General features: G+C 38.0%; 1 protein-coding gene across 1 annotated transcript in view; it reads right to left on the reverse strand.

Moving 5' to 3' along the window:
• Nucleotides 1-7,862: 7,862 nt before the first annotated feature.
• eIF3l (eukaryotic translation initiation factor 3 subunit l) overlaps nucleotides 7,863-26,354 on the reverse strand; it is a 50,790-nt gene continuing 32,298 nt past the window's right edge. Inside the window, exons 9-11 of the mRNA XM_081751299.1 lie at nucleotides 25,936-26,096; nucleotides 21,414-21,618; nucleotides 7,863-8,068 (exon numbers count right to left, since the gene is read on the reverse strand). Of these exons, the coding sequence (XP_081607425.1) occupies nucleotides 7,934-8,068; nucleotides 21,414-21,618; nucleotides 25,936-26,096 (501 nt within the window). The 3' untranslated portion in view covers nucleotides 7,863-7,933. The remainder of the gene's footprint in view (nucleotides 8,069-21,413; nucleotides 21,619-25,935; nucleotides 26,097-26,354) is intronic.

A 26,354-nucleotide genomic window follows, 5' to 3' on the forward strand; every position in this document is an offset into this window, starting at 1 on the left:
GTACAACGTTGGTTTAACAAATTCAAGATAGGCGATGAATTCCTCAAGAACACACCACATAGAACATCATCAAGCTAGAGACAATAAGGAACTCAAAGCGAGGTCGATAATGGCTAAATAGGAGTCGTTGAGAGAAACATTGAATTGCACCGAGTAGCTTGTAAACAGTATAGTAGAACGAGAGTTGACTACAGCTCAGAAAGCGATGCGAGGAAATGTTTTTCTTTGTTGTCTCGTCGGAGGAGATTTGCTTCTGGACACATTGTTGACATGCAATGAGAAATGGGTTCTTTGCAGTATTCCATATGCCATCTTCATTGCTTGGAGTTGCGTGAACCCATCCCATCACTACATCAAAAAAGTTACATCCTGTGTGTTTAGTGTACTCTTCAGTTTTTGTGAATCGCGAATTGTTGCCAACTGGTCATGCAATCAATACAATAGTGTATTCTCAGAAATTGGAAATTATGCTTCAAAATAATTTAAAGCAGTGTAGTCAGTGCTGGTGAATCACAGAAATAATATTCTCCTTAGAACAAAGTGAATTCACATTTTGCTGACACTGATCGAACGCTAATACATCCTGATTTTTGCATCGTCCACACACGTTACGGTCTATCTGTACAGGTCAACTGAAGCGTGTATGTGAATAGGCCTGTGTAGTTTTTCGAACGTTCGAAAATGGTATTTTTATCTGCGCCCGAATACTACGGTGAATCTGGGTCTCCCACACGCTACGGAGTCCGGTCGACCTGTGCAGGTAGATCGTAACGTGCGTGGCCTGCCTTACATAACTACCAGCGGGGACACGGTTCCAAAACCTTGGAAGAGGTGACCTATCTATTGAACGACATTTTGGTTCAATTTCAGCATGGTCATATCAAGAACGATCAGAAGAGACGAATATGTCTTGCTGAAAAGTGCACCTGCTTTACGAATGACTGTGTTGTTTAGTCGTCTCTTCACTGTATGCCAATATATATCAGGCGATTTGGACGAATTCTTTAAGCATGAAAATGAGTTGTACCCTTCGTCACTGACAGCAGGAGGCTATGTAGCTGAGTCACAAATCTAGTTTGCTCAAATGCCTTGAACCTCTCCAAAAGGAAAAAAAAAATTCAAAAAGCCGAAGTAGACGTGAAGATTTTTGAAGGAGCAGCTATTATTCATATGATTCCTCGAGGAGCAACCAAAACTTTTGAAGAATATATCGAAAACAGATTGCAACAGTGAAACGAATCGATGTGATATGGGACGAATATTTTCCCAATTCCATACAAGAAATGACACGAGAATCAAGGGGAACTAGTTGGAAATATCGCGTCTCACCTAACGCTCCAATTCCCAAGAACTTTCTTCAGTTTCTGCTATCAAATGACAATAAGCGACAACTTTTTCGTTTAATCATCCCAAAGTTGATGGAGATCGGACAAATGAACAAAGAAGTTTGTACCAATAAAACGGAGTTTGCACTGACTACGGCTACCAGATCGAACATTAATTCTTTAAGCCCCTACAACCACGAGGAAGCGGACACACGGATGATGCTTCATCTTGCAGACGCTGTCTCTTGGAATATTAAAAGGTGTTCCTTCGAACTGTGGACACATATGTTGTGGTTTGGGCTATCAGCGTTTTCGACAAACTGGTACTGGAGGACATGTTCTTTGCCTTTGGACTTGGACAAAACTTTCGGTAAGTACGAAATGTCATTTAATGAAGGATTTGATGTTATAAAGGTTGTTTTGCGAAGGGTGGAATCGGTCAAACCGTATTCAGTTGATATTGGACTCGGCATCGGTTGTCGGTATATGTATTTCATGCTATCCACAGGAATAATTTCTTACTTACTGTATAATTAAGATTAGGTGTGGAGTACCATAACAGCTACAAATATAGACTATCCACGAATAATCGCTTGGCCTTTCAAGTAAATATACATAATGTCTGGTTGCAGATATGCTCCGAGAATCGATGCAAATGTCGGAAGTCCTAAGTGATCTGAACACCACTTTGCTACTGCGAGTGAACTGTTTTGAGTACTTTTTTAAAAAACTTTTTTGGCTTCTGTATTTCCTTTTAGCAATTACTTTATAGTGTAAATAACGTTATGACAGCATACAGTGTTGTTAATGACAGGTAACTATGGATTGCTCATGTAAAGCAAAAATGATAGTATTTTACTTATATTTGAGCTCATTTTAAAGCTCAACTTTTATGCTCAACTCTTGAAATCTGACACTAGTGACCATTATTTTCAGTTTAATTGATTTCTAATTACCTACTCAGGTATACAATTTGACAAAACATGCGAGGATTAAACACTTTTAGGGCTGGAATTTGACGAGGTATCCTCAAATGTAGGCAATCCGCTAAAAAGACTGACCTCTTTTAGCCGAACAGTACCGACACTGTTTGTAGATTTAGTTATTGATTGACTCTTATCATTTTTACACATTTTGTGTCGTAGGAGATACGTTTGAATGCCAAATACCGAAACAAACGCTGCAAATAGTGATCTAATCCTGTAGGTAGGCAACTATGCCTGCCAGGAATTTCAGCTTGGCTCCCCTTCTTAAATTGTAGACTAGAGTCTAAAGAATACTTGTTACTTGTGTCACCTTTTAGTCATAAAATGCAGAATTGAACCCCTTAACGGCCGGACTATATGTTCCTTAAAGCCATCATCTATGACCAACGAACTTTAATTTCCAGACCAATTTTAGTTGCAAGTCTTATTAAATGCTTACTTACTAAAACAATGAAAAGCATTACAGTAAACTTTCTTGCTCCCATTTCTTAAACCGATTGATATCATGCTGCACTTACTACTTAAACATTTATGTATGAAATATGAACAAAATCATAGTAGTTTTCGGAAAACTTCGTCCGAAGAAAACTCACCCCAAGATTACACTACAGCTTGTGGGACTTTTTTTTATGATGAAATATGACCAAAATCGCCTAAGGAATTTTTGAGAAAATTGATCAAAGGAACTCACAAGAGTGAACTACCCTAATTTTTTTTATTTATTTATTTATTTATTTTTACCCTCAGTAATTACCCTTATCTTTGGACGTAAGATCAGTCCTATAAAAACTAAGTTTAAAATTTGATTCGGATACTTTGGGCAGTATGGTTTGTAGGCGAGTGTTTATATATTTTTATGTTAATTTAACGCCTCATGTTTAGGCGATATGTGGTAAGGGGGAATTATGATGATGAGATTGATAAGGTGAAATGAGGAATACCACAAAACCCACTTGGCGGGAGCTGGAATCGAACGAGGGTCCCACATGCCAGCCATCACGACCTCTGTCCATACATTGGGATGGACAGACATCTAATTTTTTTCAGAATGTGGGAATAATGAAACATGTAATTTGTTGAGATTTCAAATTCGATTCTTTCACAACACTTTCTTCTAGCATCCGCCTCAAGGCAAAAACGGAAAGAACATTTATGTCATGGAATCTCTTGTTAGGCATTGTAAACAAAAGCAAAAGCTTAGAGTACAATCTGCTATCAAATAGTAAATGAATCTTAAGGTTTTATGTTACCATTGTCAGGCAACATCGAAACGAAAGAAGGAAAAGGATTTTTGTCGGTATTATCTCGCTGTTATTAACAGAAATACTTGATTACAATGATTTTTCTCGTGGACTATTGAATACTATCATAATTTCTTCGTATTCTTGTATAGTGCTCGCCACGACATAAATACCCAGTTCAATGGACCAAACACTTTCACTAAAATATAAACTTGAATATTTTCAACTTTTTTAACACTTATACAGAACTTCCTAGTGGCTAAGCGGTTAGTCAACGCACCTTTGGCGTGGGAGACCCGGGTTCGATTCCCAGTGGGAGCTCATGTGGTTCGAATCCCACGTTAAGCTTTAGATCCACGTCCCATATAGCCTCATTGCTGAAAGGGACTCTAAATTCAAAATCGAAATACAAGTGTGTTTTAATATTACATAAGCGTTCTGAATTCATTTCATATACTACCTTATTGTTGTGATACACATGGTGTCTAAAGTCTTCATCCAAATTCAAAGTGTTGTAGCTTGGAAATGGCTACGGCTCAAAAGTAGTGGTGTTCAAAACTCGTTTGGTTAGTAGAAGCTGCCACTACTGTATAGGGTCGACACATGCTAGTGACATCTACTCCCAACCATCAGCCAATTCCCGTCGATATCAAAGTATGGGAAGAGTTCAGCTATTGACTTGTGTGCCGAGCGACCGGAAGCGGCCACATTAACTAAAACCTTGGTGCAACTACATTATTTTGCATTTTGTAATAAAATGTATTGTCCTGTAAAACCAATGTAGCATTTGAAATGGAATAATATTTGTGTGAGAACTTAAACATTCCGTCTTTCAAACGTTTCATTCAAATATGATTGGCAGCTTTCAAATTATAACACTCTGAAAGCGAATGAAGATACTGAATGTACCTTGTAATTTAAAAGCGTGCTTTAAAACAAAGCGTATGCATACAGTTTTCACAGATCTTCTCCCAAGTCTTTACATACTGAACACAAGTGATTAGAGGAGGAAGGGGGGAGGGGAGCTTCAATTCTTGCGTGCTAGCAAGTCTAGACGTTTTATTGTCAATAGTTTCTTAACATTACATGGTACAATATTTCATTCAAAGCTCGGTGATATTGAAGCCGTGGTTACCTACTGATGAGGCCTGTTGATGCTATTACGAAGTCAGCACCTTTTATCTTTATCCCAAATAGTAATTGCTGACGCTAATGACATGCAATTTACTGGCGTTTTGTTTTCTTCTTCTATTGTATATCACTATATTGTTGCTTTAACTAGATCGAATTGTCTTGTAATATTGAAATTAGTGAAATGAAGTTAAAACATTATTTTTATTTGAAATAAGTGGCTGGTATCTTTGACATCAATCTAATTACTGACTTCCACTGTATTAATTTTAGCTATTTTAATTGTGTGCTGAGAGATTGATTATTTTTTCTGGTTGATTAGATGCATATGTCATACTAGCTCGTTAGATCCGGAATCCGACTTCGTTGTTTAGTTTACTTCGTAATTCAACGTCAGGAATGAATGAATTAAATTGTAATTATTGTAGCTTTGCGACGAGACATCATCGTAATTGTATGTTACAAAGAAGAATTTACCTACGATTTTATAATTACTTTTATACAGCGAGTTCGTTCTTGCATATACGCTCTGCAGATTGTAGTTGCATAATCCTGTTCATATAATACAGTCGAATTATTGCTACACGATGGAATATATAGTAAATGTTAACAGATTGTTAAAGAATAATACGTAAAAAAATATAAATAATTAAATATGAGGAATTACGACGTTTTTATGCTAATAAAAATGAATCGAATGTACTGCGTAACTGACATGTCAATGAATCAGACCCAATTGATACTATGGTAATGTTCTGATCTAGATGTTGACATTGAAATGAATTTTTTTTTTTTTTTTTTTTTTTTTTTGTTTGTTTTCTAATTCAATGTCTTACATTATTCCCTTTAGGCTAAAGGAGACGAATGTGAATGATTGTGAAATTAAACCGTTTGAGCTCTCCCACTGGGAATCGAACCCGAGACCATGTCTGTTAAAGGCACACATGCTAGGATCAGCCATTAAACGATATAGAATGTTAACTACTAATCAGTTGTTAGCCCATGTTAAATTAGAATATACAGTATACTTTCGATATACGTGTCGTCATAACGATTTTTGTATCACAATATAGCTATATAACAAATGTAATAAAGCACGATTAAATGGGAAATAGTTTTGATGAATTATTCTGTAGAAACATATATTTAATATTAATTCCTAATTTATTTCGTGCACCTCACTTTCCGCTTTGGGTTCTTGCTCACTGAGCATTTGCTGAAGCATGACATGTGACAGGATCTGTGAAGTCGTGATTTAAACTAACAGCAGAAACTTCCCAATCTGTGAATAACGATCCGCTTCACTTACAAAATTTAAAGATCTTGTAGGATAATTGTAGATCTGTTGTACTTTGAAATAACCGTTCCGACTTTGTTTTAACAGAAAGTAGTAGTATATGAAATAAAGTACAGTCTTGTACAAGAAATCAAAATAATAGGAATCTGACTGTAACGGGGTTCCCATTTAATTGGTGAACACAAATTGTTTTTTTCCAGGTCACGATTTACAAATTTTCAGGTCCGTATATAACGTAAAAAGCAACAATACTTTCCCAACTACTAGGGGGTCCTCATGTACTGTTCATGTAGATGTATGTAACGTGTGTGTAAGTAGAGAAGTTTTGCAAAACAATTTATTCTGTAAAATATCCCCAACCAAACAGCCGGTAAGACGAGAAAGCTGAATTCCCTGATTTCTCCAGATCGGTGGGAACTGTGTGTGATCTCTACTTTAAGCCAAATTTTTCTTACTGTTGGTCTAGTGGCTAACGCGTGCGCCTTTGATGCACGCGGTACGGGTTTGATTCCCGGGTACGGGTTCGATTCGATTCTCGGCGGGAGAGCACAAAAAATTTAGTTTCGCAATTATTCACTTTCATTCATCATTCGTCTCCTTTAGTCTAACGAGGATAACCGTGGGACATTAAACTAAAAAGTTTCACTGAAGCCAAAGTATTAAAATTTCCTATGTACGGCTGGGAAGAATGTGGCCTTTGAAAGAGGTGGGTCGCCAGATTCATTAAAATAAAAAGAAGACTTAAACGACTTAAATACTTAAACGACATCCTGAGTGTCATTATTCATCGCAGTAACCCAGAGAACTATTGATTGGATAATAATATCGGTCGTTTTCGCTTAGGTATTACATGTTATCCCCTTCCCACTTACCCATCTCCCTATACCGATGGGGAATGAATTTGGAATTAAACGGCATCGTCAGTGTTACTCTTAATTCCAGCAACCCCGAAAACTATGGAGTACACTATATCGATCTTTTCGATTGTTTTTACATGTCACCTACTTTAAAACCCACCCTACGATTTGATACTAAATTTAGGCCATGATCCACTCACGTACTGAAAACCAGTATATTTGGTACAGCGGTCCAAAAGGGGAAGGAGCGCATCAACATCGTTACATTCATTTATTTATGCACTCTTCCTTAAAACGGAAAATTTTCAAAAACGCTGGAACACGTGTCCTCTTATCTTTAATGAGAAGTTTAGATACCAAGTTTCATCTTTCTAACTTGACGGGCTTGTGAAATACTGTATCCTTCATCAAAATCGTGTATCCTTCATCAAAATCGGTTCAGCGGTCTGGGAGTAAGGCGTCAATTACCCAGGATACATACGAAGTGTTGCACGAAGGCTTATTGAGTTACATAAAAATTATTATTATTCAAGACCTAATTTTGCTAGTTGTCCTCTTTTCGTACGGACACTGTATTATTCGTAGCGTTACCGCTATCAGTAGATGACATAGTGGTTCGTAATCAAGCTGCTCGTAATACCATTGAAATCATTAAACCAAATAAACGGTAGCACTAGGACTTTGTCCTAAAGCTTATCTCCAGGTCATTCATCACTTCGTTGGTGTGGAAAATCCCTAGAAAATGACATATATCACTGGTTAGAAATCATCCCCTGCTAATTTAATCTTTTTACTAAAACATTCAATAACGTTCCAATTATTCCAGTACAAGCATTAATAACATACTTCACTTATTACCCATCGTATACCAATACTAGTTACAGTACATGACCAACACCTCGGTATCAATATTGCTATATCAAAAATTCAATGATTAGTGTTTGTACTTTTTACCTTTCTCACTGCTCAAAATCTTACTAAAAGTAAGGTTACATCCATTCAGTGATCTTTTGAATAATAGCCAATTATGTTTTAAGATATTTATTTAGTTTCCTGGAGAAAAAAAATCTTCATAAATTTATCATAGACACCACCATCAGATCTTCACCACATGCAGTTTACGATTTAACTCTTCAAACTTGTGAATCTTGCGAATGAAGAAGTCACCGTAACGATGGGCAACCTTCGTGTCAGCAATGTGAATCATGTCTCGGTCAATGTAGAAGTCAACCTGAAAAGAAAATTCATATCTCTCTAATATGTACTAAAAGTATTATACTTAATTCATAATGACATTACAAATTTATCAAAATAATGAGATTTACTTGACTTCGGATGTTCGTTAGCTAGGCTATGGCTAGATCTGTAATATCTGGAAGAGCCACCAGAATGAATGTGGTCTTACTAGAGTACAGCAATAGTAGTAAGAAGGTAGTTCCAGATCGTCAGTCAGTCAGCAAGCACCGTAGGGCAAGAAATTAAAGAGGGTATCCCTCGTAGATGCATCAGACAACATTACTAGCACTGAAAGAGATCGTGTTAACAGATTTGCATGAAGCTAGATGGTTGTACTGTGGAACTGCCTGATATGTGGGAGTTTCAGATGACACTGGTTTGATGTTGGAACCAGTACGTACATGAAATACTCACATGGCATGCATTTGGTAAACTAAGGTACGCCACACCACCAGAGGATTATCGTATTCGGGCTCACTATCCACACACGTAGGCTAATGTTAGAGGACGGCTGTTTGGCGTGGAGCACAGACTGATGGCCACATCTAGTGAGTGACCTTGGCCACACCCTACTAATGTATTCGAGATGCAAACCAGCATTATTTCTCACATCATGATGTAGGAGGACATAGGACATATTTCAGGTTACCTCTGGTAGTGATTCGTAACATCCTGATAGTACGGAAATATCACTGATATTCCGTGTCCTCGTGAGTTACTCCTTTGCAACAGTCTTTCAACGAAGACAACGCTTGTCCACACGCACCTTTATTATGTTTAGGTACTTTCAAGGCCAGCAAAGTCCCCCAATCTGCCCTAACAAAACACGTGAGAATCCGCTTAGATGTCAACTGTAACCCGTCCGATCTGCAGAATGTCAAACATTAATTAGGACATCTGTAGTTCGACTTCCCTCAGGAGAGGATACAACTGTTCGATTCCCTTCTGAATCGAATCATAGCATGTATTCAGATCCAAAGAGTGCTACACTTTACTGATATGGAACGAGCGATATGCCCGTATTGACAACTCCGTTGTTGTATATGATACTGTATCATTGCAACGCACATAAACCACCCTTCAAAATTCACAGTGTCATTTAATTTCCACAATCCCTTCTGGGTGCTTGTTTTGTCACTGAGAATATCTTCATTTTCAGGATATGGAAAAGGAATCACGCTACGATAAAATTATTCCTAGTTCTTCAAGATTTGCATAATCGCTAGAATTTTATATGCTAAGTCTCATTATCTCAGCACAGGTTAAATGTCTACATCGAAGGTAATGTTACCAAACTATTCTAAGGAAGTGGCCCCGTGTAGCGTAGTCGCTAACGCTCTCGCCTTCGGTGTCAGCGGTCCCGGGTACGATTCCCGCTGAGGGCATTCGGTTGAAAAGGTGTATCATTCAGTTTTCAGGTTATCCATCCTGAACGGGGTTTTCCTGGGTTTTCCCAAATGCTGGGGTGGTACCTAACTTATAGGTCCCAGGCCGCTTTCCTCCTTCCCTTTCCCCGGATAGTGTGCTCGACGAGGGACATCATCACTCATACCTGACACGCTAAATGGCCATAGATGCCGAAGCCCAGAAATCTAAATCCTATTCTAAAGAAATATAATTCGGTGCACGAAAAATGGATAGATTTCTTTATTTCTCATACGAAACTTCTCTACGGACTAAAAATATTACAAGGTTTGGCATTAGTCAAATGAAACGGTGTTAAATTCCCTAGAACACGCCCAAAATGGAATACGAATAGTCTAGCACATTAAGATGTAAGCGATAACTTACAAAAAATTCATGTGGGCATATTGTGTTTTATCACCCAATGAGGCGCCACCAGTGAAGTCAGCTTTGTAATGAACGTGTGAAACATTCCAAGTGGAAAAATCTTCTGAAACTAATATGTTATGATAAGTAAAGCTCAGATTTCTATGACATATCATATTTTTATCCTGACATCTTTTTACTAAGATGTACCGATATTGAAGAGGCCGATACCGATACTTTTGGACACATTTCTTATATATTATCAGGAATTTTCAGAATAATGGAATGATCAACATTGTAATACGGTGTATTCGATATAAGACCAAAATCTGACATACAAAGACAAAAAGTAGAATTTCATATTAGGTTCCACAAAAATATATATATATCCTCTAAATTTAATCCAGCTCACATAAAATGTACTAAAAAGCAGCATACTTATATAGTGTAAATACTTATACAGTGTAAACTTAATTTTAAGAGTCAGTGATTAATATTTAGTGAGATAATGTGCTTTGAAACTTACATTGCATTTACTGGTCTCTATTACATACATACAGTGGCGGTGATTGGACGTTAAAAATGGTAGAAGCAAGACATGATCTGAATATTTGTAAGTCAATGTTAGTTTTCCTGATTGCTTCTAACACTTTGTTTGAAGAAAGGTTGTATAATTAATAGGGTACTATTTTTTCACTTAAAATACCGTATATAGTATTTCATACTTTATTAAGTAAATTGACAAGAACAACGCAAGTAGGTGCTAGCCCTTTGTACTCTTAAACAACGAAGATCTAAGAAGAGATTTGATTCCTTGCTCATGGACATCTTAAACCGGTCACTATTTGGTACCAAACTGTCCACCATCCTCTTAGGTACTGATCAACGCAATATCACCTTTCTATGAGTTACCGTTCCCAAGATATTGGCCAAAAAGTTCCAATTTCGGGAGATTTAAGGAGCCATCTTTTGAGAACCGTAAGTCATTTAGAGATAATATCGCCCCAAAAGGCAGAAATGTGCTAAGCACCAAAATGAAAATTTCTCAGGAGATGAATAAAAACGAATGAAACACTAATTCCGATTCATTCTTTCTTCTAAAACTCAGTTTACACTGCAGACCTTTCATATTGTCTCCTGCCATTTGTCTCCTTTCTGCACAATATTCAATATGAAAAAAGTAGTCAGGATATGCACTTAGTTGGAAATCAAGAAGAATGGCGCTTAGCACCTTTCTGCTTTCTGGGGGGCGATATTGGTGTTGATCAATACTTAAGAGGATGGTGAACATTTTGTTAACAAATAGTAACCAGTGGCCACTGGTTATAACTCCATTTTCAATATATATACGGTGATAAAAAGTGACAGCTTAATACAACTAATTCAACATATACCCTAATACGCAGGTTCCAAATACGTAAATGCATTATCTATTGAATTTAATCAAATACATTTAATAAATTGCATATACATTCCGAAAAAATAATTATTTTAAGTTCATTCTGACAATACTCTTCAAACATTCTCAACTGTTTCTTTCTTGTTTTGTTTAAAAAAAAAAAAAAAAAAAGCCGACGAAAGGGCTTTGCTGCATCTGCAAAAAGGGCATTGTTGTATCTCCTAATAAAAAAATAAACTTTTTTTCTCTCACCACTAATTTGTAACTGCGGAATATCATAAATGTTGTAGAGGAAAAAATTAAAAATGTAGAAATTCTTATTACTCTCTTTTTAATCAATATTCCCTACTATTAGAAAGAAGAAAATACATTTTAGGAACTGTCGAATATTAAAGAATAGCTTGTGAAAGACATTTTGTTTTGTGAAATGTTCTCTCAATCAGTTTCAAAGCGGCTGATTAACATACCGAGCCCTACCAAAAGGTTAATTTTGGGGCCATATTCCGTAGCAATTAAAATGCAATTCACGTAGCTGTTTTTAATTCCACGGGAAGACAAATAACCAATACGTACTAACGCCACGGCAAATATTATATGGAGGTATTATTCACATGAACCAGTAATACGTACAAAAACTTTATATTTCCAAATAAAACTATATATATTAAGAGGTCACTTGAAAAAAAGTAGAAAGGGCAAATGCCCTCTCCTGCCCCCCCTCCTTAATCGCCGTCCCTGCATACATATAATGCAAACTGATACTACCGTTACAAATTTTTATTGTTTAAAAAATTATGCGTGGTGAACCAGGTGTTGCTGTGTATACCATAAAAAATAAGCGTTATTTAAGCGAAGTCGAAAACAATAAAACTACTTATTAACTTTAGAACTAATTGTTTTTAATCAGCAAATAGGAGAAAACCATAACAAAGTGCGCGTCTTGTGGGTTTCTTCTGAATTGAAACTTCTGTCTTGTTTGAGATTCAAATGACGAATTTGCTATCCTGATCATGGGCAACGAAGGGGGAGGGCAGGGTAATCCCCCCCCCGGCTCACGAAAATGTGTACGTACTATACCAAACCACGTATATTAAATACCAGACGTAATATAGCAACCATGAAATGAGCCCTCTCTAGAAAACTTTCTTCGGGCGCCCATAATCCTGACTGAGGACCTATGGCTTTTCTTCAACAGTATTTTGGCATCGAGGGACTAAAAATATCAGTTGAGTACGAGTAGAGCAAATCAAAAGCGTACACATGCATAAAGAAATCGACTGTACGATTGATAATAATTTAGATCAACTTTAAGAGAAATCTATGAAATGTAAGTGTCACTGTTAATACTAAACAAATTGAAAATAGTTCGGAAAATGTATTGGTAGATATCGGTGTCCATTTGCCGATACTGATACTCCCAAAAGTGGCCGATATCACCGATACCGATATATCGGTATATTCCTACTTTTTACATATCTAATTACATATAAACACGTTTCTGAGTCTTATGAACACGAAAATATGGATTTTATTGGTCATAAATGCATATTTGAACAATATATTAGCTTTAGATGATGTGTGTTCGAAGTCTTATAAAGCTTAATTTTGGTCATATTTTTTGCAAGTTCCACTTATTGTTCGGGAATATATTCGCTAATATTTGGAATAAGGTTATTTGGAATTTCCTTTCTTAGAAGTATATGACTTTGTGCAACAGGATTTGAAGGAATACTGTGCAGTGTAAGAGGTAATAATGCTTAAACTGGCGTAGCATCAACAACTTCGAATAAAGAAATCAAAGTCCCCTATTGTTTTTCTCCCCCCTTGCTGTGATACCTGAAGTCCAGTTTCTTTCTTGGGTATTAGTAGTAAATAAAATCCATCCAAATTCAGGACAGATTTTCAATATGAGGGAGTAGTACTATGAAAACACCAGTAATCCACATTTGAGCACAATCAGATATTTGACTCGAGTACCTGGTCATCCCCTAAAATAAATTATTAGTGGTATTTATAAATTATTACTGGTATTTATGATTTCTTTCTTTCTTTGGGCATACGGATATTTTTTGAGTATGAAGGATATTCGTTGGAGAGTATTTTGTCAAAGAAACCGGTAGTCGAGGTGCCAAAGGTCAAGTCTTCTAGTCGTGTGTTTTTCGGTCATATTTTGCCACTTTTAGAGCACAAATGGGTGTACATTTTCAAAGTTTTTAGGTCATATAAACCCGAATCTTGGTGATAAGGTCCCTAAGAAAGTAGTATTGTCACTGACATTTAACGGGTAATGGTTTTGTATTATTTGTCACTGAAACTGGACACAAGCGGCGATGTAGTTCCGGGCAGGTAGCGAACGCTTATTAAATGATGCACAACCCTGCAGATACAATCATCGCTCCTGAACTTCTCCCGCGGATTGAGAAACGCGTGAAAACAAATCATCGAATAACCGCACAGATCATCGATATACTACATATCAGCTATGAATATGTGTACATCAGTTGGTGCTGAAGTCGTTGACCGATGAACAAACAAGTTTGCAATTATGCTATTCTCAAGCACTCTGAAACATCGCGTTTCTCTCGATAATTGACAAGTGGTGGAAGCTGGTTTCATGACTATTAACAAGAAACAAAGCGAAGCATAATGCAATGAAAGCATTCGGTATTATCCTTTAAAAAATTGTTGGTAACATCCCGTTATACGTGTCGCTGGAAGCAAGTACACTTGTGTCAAATGCACTGGAAAATTTTGCAACAAAACCGTCCTATGTAATTTCTATTTATTTGCTTCCCTCAAGAAATATATCAAGAAAAGTTCACGTTTAGGGTCGTACGCCAAGACGCGAATCTATATCTTGGATTGGTGCGGGATTGTCACGACTGACGCGACAGGCAAAAAGTCCCACTTCGTGTGTGCATATGTGCATCAAGTACAGATCTACAATTACAATCCCACGAAAGCTGCCTTACCTTAATATCTACCATCGGGTTGCAGTTCAGAGACCTCTAATTACCACAGTCAACGTGATAGTGTAAAAAATAGCTGCTGGGAATATAAAACATGGGCTACCTATAATTGGAAAAGAGTAATATGCTCCAACTTATCACTTTTCTCCTTGTATTAGTTAAAGACTGAGTTATGTATTGCAGAAACCCAGAGAGACTGCCTATCTCCTACCGTTAAACATGGCAGCGGCTTGGTGCTAGTTTGAGCTGCAATCTTACGTTATTCTATTTGCCTTATTACTACGCTCAAAAGACAAACTACTGGTAGATAGTACGAACCATCTTCTCCTTGTAGGATTTTTAAGAAATAAAGCACTGTCATTTCCCCGTATTTTAGCCACGGGCCAGTTTGTCGGTGAATATCTGATATTTTAGACCTCATTGTTACCCATTGGTTATACTTCCATTACCTATGCTTGTTGAATTTCTTCACATCTAGCAATGCGAAATGAGATGGTTGATCAGGATACGCTTAAATCGTGAAAAGACAGAAGTCACAATCACTGTTGGTCCGATCCACGCTGAACTTACTACTATCATTCAGAACAATCCCACCTAACAGGCCGTAGTGTATAAACCCTCATCACAACTACGGTAATGGAATACGCCCATTTAACAACCAGACCGATATCCTAAGCGTCTACCAGTTATGCCTACTAATGGAGGGGACTACCCTAATGAGATCAGTCTTTCAGCGTCTGCAATGTTGACTTCCGAACATTGTAAGGCAAGCTCACGTCCCGTCAGTATAAGTACAAGCCACTGAATCCCACTGTTTGGCCACAGCTCGGAAGAGTTTAATCTAAACATAGAAGGCTCTGGAAATCAGAGGGGCTAACATCTCTGCTAGTGTCCCAGCCCTGCCAACCGTACCGCGAACACGTCGAGGTACACCCGGACCTATTGATACGTATTAAGTCATCCTGACCGCAGGTATCCTACTGTACAGCTGGTGTCTAACAGATAACGCAGTCTTCCAAGATGAGAATGCGCCAATACATACAGCTAGTTGTTTGAGGAACACAAGGATGAACTTCAACGCCATCACTGACAAACCGAGTGCTGCATTGTATGAAGAATGTCCACTATTCTTCTGAAAACGATTATCAAGTTATTAGTTTCAACCTCTACTAAGGGCTAAAGAAGTCCAATGTTGGTATTAATTGGTTAAGTTGCATTTTGTTAAAATGTTTCCATTATTTTGAACACTATTAATATAAAGATTAACATAATCACAGACAAAATACTTGTTCTTTATAGTTAGAATAAGGCAAGTATCTCAAGTCGGTGTAAGTCAATGTTACTTTTCATTTACGTATAAAGATGCATGCAAAATAAGTAGAACCTCAATAGTTGACCACCTCCGTAAGTTGCCGTAATGCACCACATATAGTACATACAACCTTTCCACTTGACTACCTCTGTGACTTGTATGTGGATTGCTTTGGAGTGAAACACTGAACAATAATTTATTTTTCCACTTTACATCAAGGAGATCTCAGAAATACAGTACTTGTTAGGTTGGAGTTTGGCGTCTCTTTTAAGCATTGAGGCTATATGGGACTTCAACTACAGTTTAAGGTGCAATCTGAACCACTATAATGCGTTCAATTTCCAAAGCTCTCCTACTGAAATCGAACTTGGACCCCTTACAACAAAAGCGCGAGCGCTAGCCACTACACCAGAGGGAAACGTGAAGGTCTACTTTTTGTTTTTTCTACTCGTTTCTTTACCAGTATACTAATTTCTTCTTACCATGCCGAGTCTTTCTTTCCTTTAGAAAGCCCTGCAAGAATCACGTTGATTTTAAGTGAAACAGCTAATTTCCAAATCGCTGTAGATCTGATTGAAATAGCTCTAGATGAAGCGAATCACTGTACTCAGAACAAAAGAATTTTTATTATATATACACAGTCTGGCCAAAAGTTTAGTCCTAAACATGTACGAAAAATACCAGTAGTTAGAAATGATGTATAAAAGTAATGTGGCATTGTTGTGAAACCCTAATGTTGGTTGAACTTACAATACCATTATTGTCCTTTGTTTCTTGCAGAGTGAAGATGGAATGGGGAAAGAAAGAAAGAAAAAACTGAGTTGCAGTTTTGGCTCTACACAGGTGTGGATACCCTCCGACAACCATTATAAGTTACTACAAAAACTGAACATTACACAGAAATCCATTTATCGCACCTCGCAGCGACATAATGAAATATCGTCTGTCGAAGCTAAGCCTCGCACTGGTGGACCTCACTCTATGAGGACAAAAGGTGTCATTAAAGCAGTGAAGACAAGAATCGCTTGATATCTAGTCCATAAGCAGAAAATCATGGCCCTGCAAATGAAATTGTCGCGATCATCAATGAAAAGGATGATCAATGAAGAATTGGGACTGTATGCCTATCGCAGGACAGAACAACGGTTAAATCAGCGCCTGATGAGAATGCGACGTGACAGATGAAAGTTGCTCCTGCAGCAGTTACACGGGTACCGAGCATCGACAAATTTTGTTCAGAGATGATAAAATTTTCGCAATTGAAGAACAGTTCAACAAGCAGAATGATGAGATGTATGCTATAACCAGTACTGCAGCATGTGAACAATTTCCCCGAATCCAGCGACGCCATTACCCTGCATCAGTGATGGTTTGGTTGCCATATTTGGGTTCCACTTACGTCCATTTTTGCCAAAAAGGTCTGAAAACGGGGCCCAAAGTCTCGACAAGATGGTGAAACCCCTTGGCACCACTGTGTTCAAAAATAAGCCTTAGGTGTTCCAACAGGACTCAGGGCCATTTCACAAAGCGAAGACGACGCATGAGTGGTTTCGTCGAAACAAAATTGCGTTCATCACCTCGAAGAATGACCCTCGTCCAGGCTTAAATCCTCTTCACTACAAGATCTGGTCCTATTTGGAGAAGGTGGATGCTCAACCTCATGACTGTGGACCGCTTGAAATCTGCTATAGTGAAAGCAATGGATGACACAGATATGAATGTGGTGTGTGTTGGCACTGATGATTGCTCGCGTCGCTTACGAGCATGTGTCCAGGCACAGGGACGACGACGTTTCATTTTTATGGTTTGCTAACCATATGGTCTCGTGAAACAACTTTTGACCTGACTATATATATGTAGTGGATTTCTTCAACTTCCGGTTTTAGTACAGACTTAAAGACGGTGATAAAGTGTATTCTTGGGGACAGTTAATCGACTAAAAAAAAAAAAAAAATCTCGCTATCTATTATCGTTTTTATTCTACATAGATCACCGTTAAACCAGATATGGCTAATTTTCTTCCACTTCTGTTTTAATAGAATAGAGATGGAATATATTCTTGTGGCACTTAAGCGATTGTAGAAAATTGAGTATTGCCATCTATTACCGCTTTTGTTCTATGCAGATTAAGGTAAAAACCGGAAATGGTATTTTTTTTTTTACTACTTGGTGGTTCAAATATGGCCTCCACGAACGAACTTCATTTTTAACTTTTGACCCTCTCATCCTGACCAAACTTATATATATATATTCAATAAGAACGTACCAGGCCTATATCGCAGCTAATACTGCACGTAGAGCCTTCAAACAAAAAGTTGCATTACCAAATCGTATGTGTAGAATGCAATAAAAATAGTAGCGATACCAGTGGCGTCTCATGAATATCTCCAACGGGGGGCATCTGTAAAATTTGACATGGAAACGGGGCTTGGTTGTACCTCCATTGAAACAAGCGCACAATGGGAGAAACGTCGAGAGGAAACACGTTGTCATATTTCTTCTTCGTTGGCAGCAACACAGTCGCATTACTAGGTGAAAGTCAGATGGTGCGAGGGTGTCCCCAGTCACACCAGGCGAATGCCAGGAGAGTACGTGTAAACCATGCCCTGGGAAACAACCGCCGACGCCTTTGCAGGATTAACTCGGGGCCTAAGCCAAGGGTAGCCCAAACCCACAATGACGTGGACGCGCGATGTATCTTGTGTGCGTACGTACAATATGAAATATCTCCCAATTCCGGGAGCGTGTGTTGTGGGCTTGTTTGTCGTTGTTTCGAACAGCACACTCATTTATCGTTACCAGTGATTGTGCGGTGGTACTCTTGTAGATCCAGTAGCTAACACGTACATGACCTTGCTCAAGATATAGTTTATGCGGCCTCGAACAGGCGATTGCTGCTATGTCAGACAGAGGGCAAAAGGAGCGATCTGTAGCCAAAACATGTAACACAAACGTGTAGAGTCCGAGAGTGATAACCTCTGCAGTGAGTTAAAGTGATCCGTGTACTGGACAAGGTGTCGTGCATTGAATTCTACTATCCCTGTGCATTACAAGCGTGACGGGATGAATATGAAACTTCCACAAGCAGTGAAACCTCTTTGATTGTGTTGATATTGGAGTGATTGTAGTAGGAAGTGTCGGTAGTAAATAACATTCATGCGAGGCATTCCAAATGCTCATAATTTTACGGGAATGTCGGGAAAATTATAGGGCTGCAGCTCGATTATACGCTGAACGATATCCACAGCGACAAACTATTTCCCACAATCTGCTGCGGGCGACTCGTTACATATAGCAGTAAATCCTCATGTATCTTCGCGGCAGATCGCACGAGATCGTGGTACCAGTCAAGGTAGTGTCCTGCGTATTCTATGGAAATCACATTTTCACTCGTACCACCTCTCTCTGCATCAAGCACTAAGTGATGCGGACTGTAATTTACTGCTTCTGTTCTGCAACTGGGTGGTCAATCGTGTGAGAGAACATCCGAATTTCATTCACTTCATTTTATGGACTGATGAAGGGACATTCTGCAGTGATGGCAACGTGAATCTACACAATGCACATTATTGGGCAGCGGAGAACCCTCACTGAATGAGAGAAGTCAATCGGCAACACCGATGGCGCATTAATGTGTGAGGTGACATTGTGGGGACTCAAGGTCATTGGACCATGTTTTTTTGCTGGTCATTTAACAGGTGCAATGTTTCGTGATTTCTTGCGACACCATCTACAGCCGCTATTGGAAAACGTACCGCTTCATATACGTCAGACGCTGTGGTGTCAATTAGATGGCTGTCCAGCCCATAATGCTGCCATGTGTAGGGAAGAGCAAAATGTTCTATTTCCGCAACGTTGGATCGGAAGAGGTTCCAATCCAGTTTCCTCCGCGATCGCCCGACTTAACTTGTATGGACTATTTTTTCTGGGGTCGAATTAAGGATCTTGTGTATGTCAACCGACCAACTACAATTCGCAACATGCAAGACCGCATTACAACTGCATTCCAGAACATCAACGTGGCCGAGTTGGAAGCTGTTGCTCACAATTACATGCAGCGAATAAATCGCTGTATTGCTGTTCGGGGACATCACTTTGAACATTTGTGAAAGCCAGGGGGCGTCGACTACACTCCGCAGAAGGTAAGCTGATTCTTTAGCTCTTTACTCATCTTTCTCCAATGACTTGGTTGCAACGCCTCAGCTTTCTGTCCCCATGTTTTGTTCCATGCTTTGGCAACAGCACACTCGGTTCGTCTTTCTTCGTTGCAACCAATAATTTCTTTTTCCGTTTTGTTATAGCATCGTACATTGTCCCTCATCGTAGTTCTCCCCATCCACTACGTTTCTGTCGCAGCCATACGGAAACCACTCTCTTCAAATATTGCGTATGTCATTGGTTCCCTATTAAGAGCTTCATTCTACAGCAACAAATGTACCTTTGCTTACTGTTACAGTATGTACCCTCCCCCGTCGTGGTCTCTTGCTGACGTCATTGTTGTCGCCACTTACACGGTGTGATTCCGCGTATGTACAATTGTACGTTCCGTTCGTTTCAGACCAGTATTTACTCTTCCCTTTGGTTCCGCATGCAGAAACCCTCGCATCATCTTACTTTGACCTCGTAATGTGATCGTGTTGCTGCCACAGAGGAAGAAATACGCCAACGTGTTTCCTCTCGACGTTTCTCTCATTGTGCGCTTGTTTCAATGGAGGCACAACCCACCCCTTTTTCCATGCCAAATTTTGCAGATGACCCCTGTTGGAGATATTCACGATACGCCACTCGTGTCGCTACTATTTTTATTGACGTCTACACATACGATTTGGTAGTTCAATTGTTTGTTTGACGACTCTATGTGCATTGTTAGCTGAGATAAAGGCCTGCTACGGGTAGTCAGATACAAGTCTGCAACAACGCCTCTAGCGGCTAAATGGGAAAGGATATGACAAAGTTTGTCCTCTAAAAGTTGCATGACATTTAATGTCCTTTCGAACGATTCCAACAGTTATACTACTTTCCATTTCAAATTTTGAAGTTGCCCCCCGTTGGAGGTATTCACGAAACGCCACTGGTATCGCTACTATTTTTATTGCATTCTACACATACGATTTGGTAATGCATTTTTTGTTTGAAGGCTCTAAGTGCAGTATTAGCTGCGATATAGGCCTGGTACGTTTTTATTGAATCACCCTGTATATATACACGATACAAAAGTAGTGCTGATTTTTTTATTTATCTTCTCAGTAAAAACTATCTTTCGGCATTGATCGTAGGTGCATATGACAAAAGCCTATCTGACGTATGCATGATTAAAAAAAATAAATAAACGTATTGATTTTCTATGATATAACACATATGGTTTCACTAAGTTTTCATTATATGTATATGTAAGTTCACATATTCTCTAACAAAAAAAAAAAAGTGTATTAAACCATCTCTGCAGTGTCTTACGTAGTCAACTCAGAGGTCCTATTGTATTTAAAATGAATGTCATGAGAGCCATGATGTATAGAATTTTCCGATGATTTTACAACTCACGAGTAGATATTAAAACGAAGATGAGTTGTTAATATTAACTACACGTCGCATTTTAAAAACGACTGCCAATTGCTTGTTAAGAGCGGTAGTATAAGAACGTTAGTTTCATCTACGAGCTTCATAATTTAAGAACAGATAAAAAAAGCTACGTTTTTTAAGAGCACTGTATGTAATCATAAAACTTAATGTTTTCAAGAAAAATTCACGAAATTGTGTATATAATTCTAATAGGCATAGCTCAAAAGTAATCTGGTAGAAAACTCTGAATAGCTCAAAAATATCTTAATATTACTCAGTATTCGAGGTAAGATACAAAATATGGTGAATTATATCTAACAGTATTGCTCACCTCCGAACCTGATTGGAACTTTCCTTCGAGACCAGAGGCACCTTTAGTCCAAACGATGTTCTTCATTTTATGCTTGAAACATAACAAGTAGATTCCCAAAGTCTCTTTCTCCTTTTCCAAGTCCCACTCTGAATCATCTGCTTGCGGCTGAGACATAAATGTTGCCAGCTTCGACATGGGTAATGTGGTATATAGCTTCAAGTAACTGCAATAAAGAAATTACTAAGTAGCGGAGACAGTACAAAAAAAAAAAAAAAAAAAAAAAAGTTTACACTATAGTAGCTTCTTTTCTTAATCGTAACAATGTACACAAGGGCCGTACACAAAGTAACGATGGTGTGCGCATCCTCGCCATGCAGGTCACCCCCTCTCAGTCAGTCAGGTTCGGCTGGTGTCTCCAACGTATTTGCTCCTTATTTTATTGGTTGTGGTTGTATCACTTGCTATTGGGTATTTCCTACATACATGTTAGGAAAAAAAAAAAAAAAAAAGTGTTCTGAGACAAAATCCACCGATTGTGAAGTAAGAAGCGTGATTCGATTCTTGAATACCAGGAATCTACCGTCACGTGAAGATCGTGTATGCTGATACAGTAATGAAAGAACTGTGCGAAAGTAGTGAAATGTTAATACTGGGCGAACAAATGCACATGATGAGCCACAGCCCAGATGCCTATTACTCATCACTAGGAGCACGAGTTTTTCACACTAAGAATTTGAAAATTTCGCGTTTCGTTTTCCATATTTCGCGTTTTGTCGAATTTCTTTCGCGTTTTGTCGAATTTCCAAATAAAGTTTCGCATTTTGTAGCTTTTGTGGAAAACATATTCCCTGACATTTTAAAAATTGTTCCTTTTATTCAGAGATCATAACAGAAATATGCCATTAATTACCTAAATACAAAATACACTGAATATTTCACTTGACATTGTAAATTTCACTTATTGAAAAATATATTTGTTAACTAAACTTACTGACTAGGGAAGTTTTGCTGTTTTCTGAAAACACATGGTACAAGTTACATTTAAGCATTAAACATAAACATATTACATGTTTCCACGTTTTCCTCCTTCATTATTGTAAGTTTATCACTTATCACCAGTCCATGCCATTGGCTAGCTAATTAAAACGGCTTCTACCCCACTCAGCTGAGATGGTGATAGCTAATGCGCAACAGGTTCTCTACAGCCATGTCCGAATCACCCAAAATGTACCATTCATTACACGTTATACGGTTTCGTCCGCGCGAAACTGACGTTTTTAAATTAATGAAAACGTATTTTTAAAATTTCGCGTATTATTAGAAATTTCGCACAAAACTGCCAATTTCGCGTTTTATCGCGCAACGGAAATCAATGAAAATACACAAAAAATATCATAAAACGTCAAAAAACTGAAAATTACTTAATTCTGAAGCATTTCGTTCTATCGCGCATTGCGAAAAACTCGTGCCTCTACTCATCATACATGACCTGAACAAGAAGTGAAAGACAAAATTGTGCAAGACAGATGGGTAACCCTCTACGAGTTGCACGTTGCTTTTCGAAACATCTCATGTTCCTTGCTTAGTGAAATTGTGCCTGAACATCCTAATTACATACGATTTATGTCAGATGAGTTCCCTGGCAACTGAGTAACACACACACAGGAGGATTTCTGACGCGGTATCACGCAAATAGAGATATCTTTCTTGATTGTATCTTACTGGTGATGAGACGTGAGTGTCCCGTATCACCTCAGGAAACTAGCGCCAAGCACTCGAATGGAATCTCTCAACACTCAAAACACCTCACAAATTCAAACAGATGCTGTCATTACGAAACCTCGTGGTGACGGTATTTCGAGATCGTCACGGTGTTCTCTCGATGGATTTCATGCTACTTGTGCAAGGCACTACGATCAATGCATTTTGGTATTGTAAGACACTACAAAAACTATGTCGGGCTATCCAATATTGGCAGTATGGGAAGCCGCCCGGCGACATTTTGTTGGTTTATGACGTCTATTCGCACAAACTGCGGAACCTGCGATCTGCCGAATCAATTTGGATGGGAGATGTTTGTTCATACACCCAATAGTCCGCACCTAGCCCCTAGCGACTCTCATCTGCTCGCTAAGTCCCCAGTTCGCAGGCGGAAAACGTTTTCGCAGTGACAAGTTGAAAAATGCAGTAAACACTTGGCTTAATGGAATGGAGCCCGCCACGAATAATATGAAGATTGTCAAGCATGTGGATAGTAAATGCTAAACGGTCGTAATTTTCTGGATGAGTCTCGCACCAGGAAATAATACTACTACTATCGCACAGCACTAAAGGAAAATGCATCATATTGGTAAATCCTTCACCAAATACAGAAAGAAGGAACTAGGAAAAAAAAAAAAGAAAAAAAGAAAAAAAAAGAAGAAACTTAAAACTTACGTAACAGAGTAGTTGTGAAAGGTGAGCACCACGCTAGAATGTAGGCACCCACCTACACGAAAGGGTTTACAGTGTGTCTTTCTTAGTGTGTGATTATGTTTCCACTATTTTCTGTAAATAATTCGCTTCAGGATTATATGAAGTCCGTCGATGCACTGAGTAAAAATTTTACATTATTATTAGCGTTTAACACAATATTGTTGTCCAAAGATCAGACATAAACCAATAGATGGACCTCACTGCGTAGAACGAAATGACACGCGCCAATGTAAAAGGTCACGCGTAGTTTCCGAGAAAAATGGAAGAAATAAACTGTTCTGTAAATCTAAAAATTGTTGAACAAAAACCATGTCACCTATTAAAGTGAGTCTAATACTGAAGTAAACCCTCATGAACCTCTTCATTATGACATTAGTAAGATGATGATTAACTTTATTTTCTATTTAACTAAAACACCGTCCAAATATGTCACAGTATCAGATGATAGATCACATCGAGCTTAACAAAATGGCATGCTTAAGGGTAAGTTCTGTTGCGTAGTTTCCGAGAAACTTGACAAAAATGAACTTCTATAGCTTAAAAAGTATGTATTTCGTTGTCAATAATAACTAACAGCTCTGTTGCACTAGATAGTTCATATATACATTTATGTACTGTAATGTAATATATATATATATATATAATGCTAATAGCAGATCGTCTGTTTTAATAATGAGACAGACATTCCTAGCAGTGACACACACACACAATCCTAACAGTTACGAATACACTACTGACATCTTGCAACATTTAGTTCTATTAATTCGATTTTCACCGATGGTCCATCAATTCGATATATCTTTCCCAAACTAGAAACTATGGATGACGATTTAGAGATTAATTGGAATTTCGTATTGTTAAATAGTTAGAATTCCATAATATCCATCGTTTTCATTAGTTCGAAAGTACAGTTTAAAATGCAATATACATATATTTATTAAAAATCTGACAACATAAATACATGAACAGTGCACTCAAAGCAATAAATTATTAACAGCTGCAGAATAGCAACAATAACAATACATATATAACTTCAAATTACTTTAACAACAAATAATAACATACCACCTGGGAGGTAGCATCGCAAGTAAGTTTCGCTGCCGAAACGGGCAGTTTTATATGGAATACCCATATTTTATTTTCTCTCGTGTAGTAACCGATCACAAAAATTAGTACCGTTTTGATCAAAAGTAACAAATCAAGATGCTTTACAGTGTATCTTTCTCCACCTACTTTAATTTGTAAGTGTAATTTTTTTTTTTTTTTTTTTTTTTTTTTTTTTTTTTTTTTTTTTTCATTCCGAATCACGAGATAATGAAGTGAACTTCCAAGAAACAAATGTATTTGCTGGATAGCGACAAACAGAAGCTTAAGCCTCCAAATCATTTTGTATGTTTAAATCAAAGGAAAACACTGTATTCATGAAACCATCGCATAGTAAGTCATAATATTCATAATATTATGACCATTTAACCAAAAAAGCAAAATAGAAAAAACCCGAGAATGAAACGTATAACAATCGATAATTTCGTTCAGATTTCAACAAATGCTATGGGAGAGTGTAAATCCGCATGTGTAGTTTTCGAAAAAATTGAGTTGATATTTTTTATTCTGCTGGAAAGCTTCATTATTGTTTTATTATTATTGTTATTGATTTGAGTTTAGCGTTTCTTTTAGCAGTGAGGCTACACAAGACACTGACCAACATCTTAACGTAAGATCCGAACCATATGAGCTCCCACTGAGGATCAACCTGGGTCTCCCGCACCGAATTATTAATTTTTGTACTGTATAAGAAAAATGTGAACAGTTCAGTAGCAGATTGTATGTATATTGATATTTAACTTCTCTTAACAATGAGGCATACCACTTGTAAATAAAAGCAGGGAATTGACGAGAGAGAAATAAAATTCAGACCTGGTTCAATTCACAGTAAAACAAAGGATTGAACTGATCATGACAAAGCCATATCACTGATATTGACTTCAATCGACATTGCAACCTCTTTGATTTATTTATTTATTTATTTTATATCTGAACTCTCAACCACTACCAAATTACATACCTCCTTATGGTAGGCAGCATAATTTGCTGCTGTACTTCATCCATGAAAACCTGGGTTTGATGCTTTGTTGCTTCCTTCACATAGTCATCTTGGGCATCCATTGGTGGAGGCGTCGGAGACAAAAACTTCGGGCATGCATACGAAAAGCAATTCTGGAACTCCTGCATTAGAAAGGGAAACAATATTATAATTTTTATCAATTATGCACTTCCACTCTTTAAAGTAGTGGTCAATTTGAAATTATGTTGTTCCAATATGCAACGATAAATCATTATCTCCGTCCCTAAGTTTCAGAATATCACTACTGAATTTCCTGGTCATTGAACTGGCCAGTGTTATCTTGTGGAATGGCCATCGAAATCATACGACTTCGCGCCTCTACACCTCTACTGTTGGGTCACTTGAAATAACTTGAGTAT

This window comes from Thermobia domestica, chromosome 3 (assembly GCF_964235325.1).
Source record: "Thermobia domestica chromosome 3, izTheDome1.hap1.1, whole genome shotgun sequence".
Lineage (NCBI taxonomy): Eukaryota > Metazoa > Arthropoda > Insecta > Zygentoma > Lepismatidae > Thermobia > Thermobia domestica.